The sequence below is a fragment of the Notolepis coatsorum genome, assembly GCF_963971535.1.
Source record: "Notolepis coatsorum genome assembly, chromosome: 17".
NCBI classification, from domain to species: domain Eukaryota; kingdom Metazoa; phylum Chordata; class Actinopteri; order Aulopiformes; family Paralepididae; genus Notolepis; species Notolepis coatsorum.
The window spans coordinates 71846615-71857442 of record NC_140181.1 but is presented as its reverse complement, the minus strand read 5'-3'; the positions used below and the strand labels follow the sequence as shown (position 1 = coordinate 71857442).

The window sequence follows — 10828 nt, the reverse complement described above, 5'->3', positions numbered from 1 at the left end:
ACTGAAAGGACTGCATGTATCAACTGAAAGGACTGATTTGTCACTACTGCATGTATCAACTGAAAGGACAGATTTGTCACTACTGCATGTATCAACTGAAAGGACTGACTTGTCACTACTGCATGTATCAACTGAAAGGACAGATTTGTCACTACTGCATGTATCAACTGAAAGGACAGATTTGTCACTACTGCATGTATCAACTGAAAGGACTGCATGTATCAACTGAAAGGACAGATTTGTCACTACTGCATGTATCAACTGAAAGGACAGATTTGTCACTACTGCATGTATCAACTGAAAGGACAGATTTGTCACTACTGCATGTATCAACTGAAAGGACTGCATGTATCAACTGAAAGGACAGATTTGTCACTACTGCATGTATCAACTGAAAGGACAGATTTGTCACTACTGCATGTATCAACTGAAAGGACAGATTTGTCACTACTGCATGTATCAACTGAAAGGACAGATTTGTCACTACTGCATGTATCAACTGAAAGGACAGATTTGTCACTACACTTATCAATCTCAATGGGCCAATTGACCTCAGTGGCCTTGTACAGCAGGGTCCGTTGCCCTCCGGTCAGTCCCACCGGGGCAGCGGTGCTGCGGCAGCTCCTCGCCGGCGGCGGCTAAATTGGTGACATATTACCGCAGTCAGTGACTTGATTACAACTCAGTAATGATGAGTGCAACAAAGTTCCCTCTGAGGAGAACAGAGCTGCACTATCAGATGTGAGAGAAAGCGAAAGATGGTTGTGGTTAATCATTGAGAAAACGGTCACCTGAACTGCCTATAGAGAAGGGCAGTGAAACGCAGCCATTCTACCTGTCTTAGTAAACAACAAGGACATTCTCAGGCTCATATTCCCAGACATATCCCAATGGGAAATATGATTCTATTCTATTCTATTCTATTCTATTCTATTCTATTCTATTCTATTGTGACTAGCCAGTTGGTCAGAATGAGGATACACGCTGTGCAGTGGTGGAAAGTAACTAAGTATTTTTACTCAAACACTTTTGAGGTACTTGTACTTTACTTGAGTATTCAAACGGACTTTGTACTTTTACTCCACTCACATTTGAAAGGACACATTGTACTTTTTACTCCACAAGAAAAATATTTTGATTACAAAACATGACATAAGAGGATGAAGACAATGTAGGCCTACTTTCACATTTGAAGAGGACGTTTAATTGGAATCGACATAACTGGACTGGACCACATACCACTTTAACATAACCTTTAATCAGAACAAGCATAACTGGACCACATACCACTTTAACATTTAACCTTTAATCAGAACCAGCATAACTGGACCACATACCACTTTAACATAACCTTTAATCAGAACCAGCATAACTGGATCACATGCCACTTTAACATAACCTTTAATCAGAACCAGCATAACTGGATCACATGCCACTTTAACATAACCTTTAATCAGAGCAGCATAACTGGACCACATACCACTTTAACATAACCTTTAATCAGAACCAGCATAACTGGACCACATACCACTTTAACATAACATTTAATCAGAACCAGCATAACTGGACCACATACCACTTTAACATAACATTTAATCAGAACCAGCATAACTGGACCACATACCACTTTAACATAACATTTAATCAGAACCAGCATAACTGGACCACATACCACTTTAACATAACATTTAATCAGAACCAGCATAACTGGACCACATACCACTTTAACATAACCTTTCATCAGAACCAGCATAACTGGACCACATACCACTTTAACATTTAACCTTTAATCAGAACCAGCATAACTGGACCACATACCACTTTAACATAACCTTTAATCAGAACCAGCATAACTGGATCACATGCCACTTTAACATAACCTTTAATCAGAACCAGCATAACTGTATCACATGCCACTTTAACATAACCTTTAATCAGAGCAGCATAACTGGACCACATACCACTTTAACATAACCTTTAATCAGAACCAGCATAACTGGACCACATACCACTTTAACATAACCTTTAATCAGAACCAGCATAACTGGACCACATACCACTTTAACATAACCTTTAATCAGAACCAGCATAACTGGACCACATACCACTTTAACATAACCTTTAATCAGAACCAGCATAACTGGACAACATACCACTTTAACATAACCTTTAATCAGAGCAGCATAACTGGACCACATACCACTTTAACATAACCTTTAATCAGAACCAGCATAACTGGACAACATACCACTTTAACATACCCTTTAATCAGAACCAGCATAACTGGACCACATACCACTTTAACATAACCTTTAATCAGAACCAGCATAACTGGACAACATACCACTTTAACATAACCTTTAATGAGAACCAGCATAACTGGACAACATACCACTTTAACATAACCTTTAATCAGAACCAGCATAACTGGACCACATACCACTTTAACATAACCTTTAATCAGAACCAGCATAACTGGACAACATACCACTTTAACATAACCTTTAATAAGAGCAGCATAACTGGACCACATACCACTTTAACATTAACCTTTAATCAGATCAAAAATCAAATACTTTTCTACTTTCACTTAAGCAAAGGTTTTAAATGAGGTCCTTTACTTTCATCAGAGTAGGCCTACTATTTTATCTTGGTATTTCAACTTTTACTTAAGTAAAGGCACTATGTACTTCTTCCACCACCGATACTGTGCATCATGTATCCGAACAAAGGATGGTTGATGATCTTATCCGTGTGGGTGAAGTTAACTGTCAGGGCTACTGGTACTGATAGCTATGTCGAGGGCAGGTCTACTGCTCTATTGAACTATATGACTCAGAACAAACAGGTGAGTAGCTCCCATGCAGTCAGTGCGAGAGAGGGCAACACGCCCTGCAGGTTGGACGGGAAAAGAGCAGTATATTGGTGGTGTGGCGGTGGGCTTAATTGATGATATGAAGGAAGATTGAGGAAATACTTAATAATAAAAAAAAACGTGCGTGTGTGAGAGAGAGAGAGAGAGAGAGAGAGAGAGAGAGAGAGAGAGAGAGAGAGAGAGAGAGAGAGAGAGAGAGAGAGACATGCACACAAACATATAATCACGCACTTTTTTACAGGTTGCTTCCTAACAAGACCAGTGACATTTCGGTTGATTAGCTTAGTTCGTTTTTTCTCCTTCTAAATGAGCCTATACGTCTATAGGAAAGATTCATAACATCCATAAAACCACCTACCTTCATGAGTTTGGGACGACGCAGTCTCTAGAACCCATACGAAGGTTATACACAATAAAACCACGTGCCAATCATCCATGTTTAAATCGAATCTGGTCAAGTAGTTATGACCATGACCGCCGGGTCTGAATACTAGTCCCCAAGAACTCCAGAATTCGTTTAGAAGACGTGTGAAAACCCACAAAATGAATGACCAAACATAATATTCAGTTAAACATTGACTTAAGTTTTGGTTGATATCTCCCACTCTATGTATTCGGGAAGAGTCAAGACGAAGAAAGTCAAAATCCTGATCCAAAGGCGAAAACAACTTCTTGGGTCAAATATTTCCAATAATAGAGGCGGTGAAAGTAGATCAGGCGCGTCAATTGAGACATGAATTGAAACAGTGGCGACGCTGAGCGCTCACTCCCACACAGTCACTGGTGATTGGCCAGGAGCCCATACTATTTACCAATCAGAAGTTGTTCCGTCTTTTTACCCAGTCGATAATGTTGTTAAGCATACTTGAACAAATAAAACAAACTATGATATAGATTAGTATGATTATGGTAGATAATTTGTTTTTGTAAATGTTTACATGATCGCAAATAAAAACTGCAAGTATGACAGCAAGAAAAAATATAAACAAGATAAATCTACAGATCATTTTTATCTTGAATATGCCAAGTTATCTGGCTATTGGACGCATCCCATAATAGTTGCCACAGTTTATAGTGTATATAGGCTAATGACATAGAATAATATGTTATTGATTTATATGATGGACCACACATAAAATAAATACGTCCGTGATTACAAATAAATTCAAATAAATGAATAGCATCAGTTCAGCTCTTCGTCCAAGATTCTGCTAGCCAATACACACACACACACACACACACACACACACACACACACACACACACACACACACACACACACACACACACACACACACACACACACACACACACACACACACACACACACACACACATACACACACACACCACATGTAATGTAGCATCTGCCTTTATGTGCAGTTATTTCTGTTCTGTGTTGTCAGCTGCTGCATGTTGAAGACCAGCTCCAGCCTCACAGTCAGGCCCAGGGCTCTGAGTGGCTGCACTGTTCCCCAGTAAAGAGCCGTATTGTCCGACTGCCCTGTCAACTGGTTAATCACCTCTTTTGATGCATATGGGGCAGCCTGTCACAATGGCCACATTGTCAATTGGTCAAGTGACTTCTGATCCCCAAACAAGAAAACGCTTAATTTGAGAGAATGTCTGCAGACTGTTCAGCATTCCTCGCCATGTAGTATATCGTTGGAATTGGAGGAACTCGCTTTACTACGAGAGGAGATGAGTAGCTGCTTACTGACAAATACAGTATGTAAACACTGTCTGTTTACTGTATGAAAGGGAGGACGGCTGCACTATTGGAATAACATTGTCATGAATAAATAATTGTCCTTATAATTTTTCATCTGTGTAATCAATATGGAGATTCAACACACTGTGATGATAATTGAGGCCTCATCAATATAATTAGACAATTGGTGGGACACATTTGAATAGATTTGCATTTAGATCAAATAAACCAGTCATCAATGGGTTTTTAAGTAGTCCTAATAATACCCATGACTAAAATCAGATACCAATAAAAGTGTCAGATGCTCTTGATCTGACAGATTTGAGTTATCTGTGCACCAGTCTTGACTAATGACCTCCACTTTATTCTGCTCTCCAGTAGCAGCTAGTTGTCCAGCAGGGGGAGACAGAGGCTATGGATTGGTGCTTCTCTTGTATAAGAGCCCCTGTGCCTATCGGGTGAACTTTCACACGGGGTCTTAGGCTATGTTCACACACTGCAAGCCTAAGTGCTCAATTCTGATTTATTGCTCAGATCAGTTTGGCATTTCACATTATTTTTGAAATGGTAAATAAAATGGTAAATGGTGCACTTTTATCCAAAGTGCTTTACAATTTCTTCCTCACATTTTACTCATTGATTGATTGATTGATTGAAAACTTTATTAACAGATTGCAGAATGGGTACAATACAGTACAGCTCAATACACACAATTGTTAAGGGGATGCAGACCAGAGAAAGACTTTCGTCTTGTTTACATCAGGGTCCCCCATTTTCAATTCATCAGGACATATATGACATACATGACATACAGATAGTCAGTACTGCTACATCTATACATTTATGACATACCAGATTTGCAAATACAGTACTGTTTGTGATACAGAAGGAGTCAAGAAAAGGGAGTATATACATTTGACGTAGAAACTGTACATTGGAGGAGGTTGGGTGGGGGGGGTTGGGTACACTGGGATATTGACAACCATACTGGGTAATTTACATTGGAGGTGGTTGGGGGGGGGGGGGGGGGGGGCACACTGTATAAACAAGCAAAACTGTACATTGAGGGGGGGGGAGACTCTGTACAAACAAACAAAATTGTACAAAATTGTACATTCACTTACACATTGACTGATTGATTGATTGATTGATTGATTGATTGAAAATTTTATTAACAGATTGCAGAATGGATACAATACAGTACGGCTCAATACACACAATTGTTAAGGGGATGCAGACCAGAGAAAGGCTTTCGTCTTGTTTACATCAGGGTCCCCCATTTTCAATTCATAATGACATTTATGACATACATACATACATACAGTACTGTTACATTTATGACATACAAGATATACAAATATACTGTACTGTTTAACAGAGATACTAACAGAAAATATATACATTCGAGGGTGAGGAAACTGTACATTAGGAGGGGGTTGGGTGGGTAGGGGGGTTGGACATTTACGGTTTCGAATTGCAGCCTCCCGTAGGTGCTTTTTGAGGGCGGTTTTGAAGGTGGGTAGGGATTCACATTATTTTACGGCTGTAGGTAGGGCGTTCCACATTGTTGTGGCATAATTGCGAAACGTGTTTAGTCCCTTGTTTGAGCCGAATCTGGGTTAAACATGATTTGTGGAACTCCCTCTGGTGTTGTGGTCGTGGAATTCACTGACGTTTGGGAAGTATTTCGACATGTACATGGGTATCTTAGTGGTGTAGTCGTGTATCTTGTAGACCAGGCCCATTGCAAGCTGCTGTACTCTGTCGTCTACTCTAAGCCATCCTAGGAAGTCAAAATGGGCAGGGGTGAGGTGGGTTTTAGGAGTAAGGTCAAGCAGTAGTCTGACCAGTTTGTTTTGTGATGTTTGTAGTCTTGTTTTTAGTGCCTTTGAGGTGCTTTGGTACCATGAGGTGCAAACCATAGTCGTAGTACCCTTGAATGAGTGCTCCTGCCAGAGTCTTCAGGGTATTCTGGTTTACCAGAGAGGAGATCCGGTACAAGAATCTTGTTCGTTGCTTTACTTTTTTGATTACATTGGATGCCATTTTGTCACAGGAAAGATTTGCCTCTAGGATGGAACCCAGGTATGTAAATTTATCTTTCCTTGTGACAATATTGTCACCCACTGTAACAGAGAAGCCGTTGGCCTTGCTGAGTTTACTTTTTTTATTTGATCCAAGGAGAACGGACTCTGTTTTACCCAGGTCACGTGTAATGATAGTTTGTTATCAGCGAGCCAGGTGCAGATTCTGCCGAGTTCAGAGCTGAGGGCTTTTTCAACCTGCAACTTGTTCTTGACAGAGACAAGCAGGGCTGAGTCGTCCGCGAACAGGAACAAGTTGCAGTCACAAGCTGATGACATGCATTTGCATAAATTAGGAACAGTAACGGTCCTAGTATGCTTCCTTGTGGAACACCGCAGCTCACTGGGAGGGGGGGGGGGGGGATAGTGTACCGTTTACCTCCACCATCTGTTCTCTCCCCTCCAGGTAGGATTGCATCCAGCTCACTGATAGACTATCAAAACCAATTGATAGCTTTTAGCTTGTCAATCAGAATGGAGTGATTGACAGTGTCAAAAGCCTTTTGGAGGTCCAGCATAACCATGCTGCAGTATTTGCCCGCGTCCACCTCTTGTTTGATGTGGTCTTTCAAATACATTCACATTCACACACCGATGGCAGAGGCAACCATGCAAGGTGTCAACCTGCTCATTGGGAGCAGTTAGGGGTTAAGTCAAGTTCAAGGACACTTCGACACACTGCCCGGGAGGAGCGGGAATCAAACCGGGAACCTCCAGATTACCAGATGACTGCTCTACCTCCCGACCCACTGTCAGCCCTAAATGTGGTCAATATCAGATTCCAATGTGAACTGTTCACACTCCTATTATTGTTCCAAATGAACAATAATGAAGGTGGATGTACACTAAACATGGAGGACACTGATGTCACAGTTTATGGTTTAATTTATAGGTTCATGCATTGGAGGCCAGATAATTGGTGAGCAGATGACAATGAGGATGAGGTGAAAGAGAGACATTTCTTCTTTCAATATGCTTTCAAACACAGAGCGGTTATAATACGACCACTCAAGTTTTGCTTGTACAGAAGTATCACCCCAAATACTTGTAAGGTAAACACCTCCCTGTCCCTCCACTGACAACCTCCATCACAGCTGTCTTCCATGTTTATATTCACTGAGTGACTCCCGCCAGTGCAGAATTGTGATGAATGTCAATCTAGAGAGAGAGAGTCGCATGAATTCAGATATGACTGTTCAGACTGAGGTTGCATTGCAAAAAATCTGACCTGTATCTGATTTAGGACCACATATGAAAGCTCAAATTTGATTCAATGTGATTTGTGCCGTTCTCACTGTCACGAAAATAAACCCAGATCTAAGTCACATATGAGCAAAATAAATCTGATTTGAGCCTTATTGGCTCATTCTGAAAATCTTTGTTTAAATTCAAAATATTATCACGATCCTTTACATCCATCTCCCACTCACCAAATTAAAACATATTCTCAGTAAATAAAACATGCAGTGACATGTACATATTTATTCACTGTGAATGTGTAGCTACTGTATATGAACAGTGTTTAATGGGAATATTTTCCTCTTGCTTGTTAAAAACAGTAACATGAGAAACAAACATAAACGGTTTTCCTTGCAGTGATACTAAAGCAGCTACTCAAGGGCGTATTTTGGATATTGACAGAAAGTGATCTCTCATATCCTGATGTTAAGACGCGTCTGCCGTCAGTCCATAGCGACTGGTTTGACGGCTCCATTCATGGATCACAGATGGCCCCTGGGTTCTCAGAGCTTTTCCGTCTCATCCAGGGCTCGGCACTATAGCGTCAGCCCCGGTGGGCCAGCGCTGTACGGGGGCGAGTGCAGTGGCCTTTTGCAGTTGCCCCTCCCCTCAAGAGAGATTGATGAATTGATTGTGGGGCTGCTGCCAGTGTGTCTGTGCCCCGGGCGAGGGCGTCCCGGTTACGGGTGGGAATCCCAGCTATGGCACCCGCCCTGGGGCCGCTATTGTGGCCGTCCTGCAGGGGGCCCTGGGGGCCGGTGGCCCAGAGAGCAGCTCTGACCCACATACTGCTGTCACACCCCTGGAGACACAGTAGCACTGGAGAGGAGGAGAGAGAGGGGGGTAGCACTCTCCTTGACACAGACCTCTGATTGGCTCTCAGCTAAAACCCTGGCCAAGACGACCCTGCAGTTCCACGGGGGGGAAATCTGATTGTGCCAAACTTTTCTTGATGAGAGCAGTTAGTAAAGGCCAAATCAGAAAGGTTATACTCATCTTGCATCATATACTCCTAGTCTATAGGGAAATGAGGTCATAATCATTCTTAACCAAGTCCAGTTCCTAGGGAAACAGTTTAGGTCCCCCCCGAATCTAAAATAAAATTAAAAAAAAGTACTCAAATGCACAGCTGTTCCAGGTCAGGCCCACCCAGGAGAATCTGGAGAGAAAACCTCCTGCACCCGCTGCAATGAAGAGGAGCAAGAAGACAACGCAAGGCAGAGCAACACAGAGTAGTTATTTTTTTATTGACTGACCAGTGTAATACCAGGAATGATCATTTCACACGTTTGCACCAGTTTGAGTATGGTTTTAATCTGCTCCTCGTTACATACTGTTCTGTTAACTGAATCGATCCTGCATGACTTCTTCCTTAAATAAACATCATCGTTTGGAATGTTAAGTAATCTCGCTATTCTTCATCTTCCCAAACACACAAATGTTCAGATATTCTTCAATAATCGGCAAAAGAAGGACATTTCCTCCACAACAACACTGTGAGTCTATCAATGATACAGTCAAATCATACATGAGATATTAGAATGTTGGACATTCCTACAAACTGTTATCAAAGAGAAATCAACCACAGGCAATAATATAAGGCCACGAAAACTATTTTCAACACCAAACCAAACTTAATGAAGGGCACGTCACACACACTGTATACATCCAGTACAGTATCCGCCAACACACTGACCTCAATATCTACAAGTATATCAACAACAACGTCTTTTAAACTGCAAATACTGTTGTATTTTTCCTCTTGTTACATAAACATAATACAGTTGCGTTGACATAGAAAAGCATGCTCTTGCATATTAGAGGGGTGTCTGATAAACTTCACACCTAATCCATAACATCTATCATTACAGCATTGTCCCCACCAGCGGCGGCAATTATATAGTCTGAGGAAATTATAATAATAATAATAACAATAATATATAATATTATAATTCACTTTTATTAGTGTACAGCATCAACATGCATTATACTGCAATATTACTTTCATCTGCTTGTTTTCTATTTATTGACTTTTTTCATTATTTTCAAATGATGAGACACGGCTGGAAATAAATTTGTATCTATAAACATGAACTCAGCCCTTGCCATTTGGTCCCAAAGAAAACAATTGATATGTCAAAAATATGAGACAGACAGACAAACATTGCATATAGTACAACAATAAACGTACCGAAAATATTATCTATGTAACGCGGTAAACATAAGACAGACAGAAAAAATAAATAACGCACATCCTCCGTTTGTTGGTGCTGAGCCAAACTGTAAAAACAGTAATACATAAGAACAAAGCGGGGCTCGCAGCTCACTTGTAGTTCCAAGGTGATTTAATAGACAAAAAAGGCAGTAGATGCGACGTTTCGCATCAAGCATATGCTTGAGGAAGATCGGTAAGGTCGAAACGTCGCATCTACTGCCTTTTTTTGTCTATTAAATCACCATGGAACTACAAGTGAGTTGCAAGCCCCGCTTTGTTCTTAAACATAAGACAGACACACGTTAACAAAACAACAAAAAACATGCAACGTCAAGCTAATTAAAAATTAATACACCAAGTTGACAGGGAATGTACATTATTTTGACAGATATCAGTTACCAGCTCAAGCCAGATAGAGCAACATTAGAGAAGACGTAAGCTCCTTACCAGTGATAATCACATGCTCTAATGCATCGCTCTCCAGTCTCCACCAGGCAGTCAAACATAGCAGCATCCTCTCTAAGTCACAGTATAGTGTATAGTCTGTTCTATCATCATGTATCAGTTCAGACAACAACACACCTCACTGACATCACCGTTTTTTTTAAACCCCTTACTTAACCAGGCAAGTTGACTAAAGTAAGAAGAACACATTCTTATTTACAGCGATGAGTAGTAGTGATAATACAGTGGGTATACTGGGC

The 10828-nt window shown here is 40.9% G+C and overlaps 1 protein-coding gene across 1 annotated transcript in view; it reads right to left on the bottom strand.

Moving 5' to 3' along the window:
• erbb3b (erb-b2 receptor tyrosine kinase 3b) overlaps nt 1-3548 on the bottom strand; it is a 51250-nt gene extending 47702 nt beyond the window's left edge. The window contains exon 1 of the mRNA XM_084333004.1: nt 3234-3548. Coding sequence (XP_084189130.1) covers nt 3234-3312 — 79 coding nt within the window. The 5' untranslated portion in view covers nt 3313-3548. The remainder of the gene's footprint in view (nt 1-3233) is intronic.
• Nucleotides 3549-10828: the final 7280 nt, after the last annotated feature.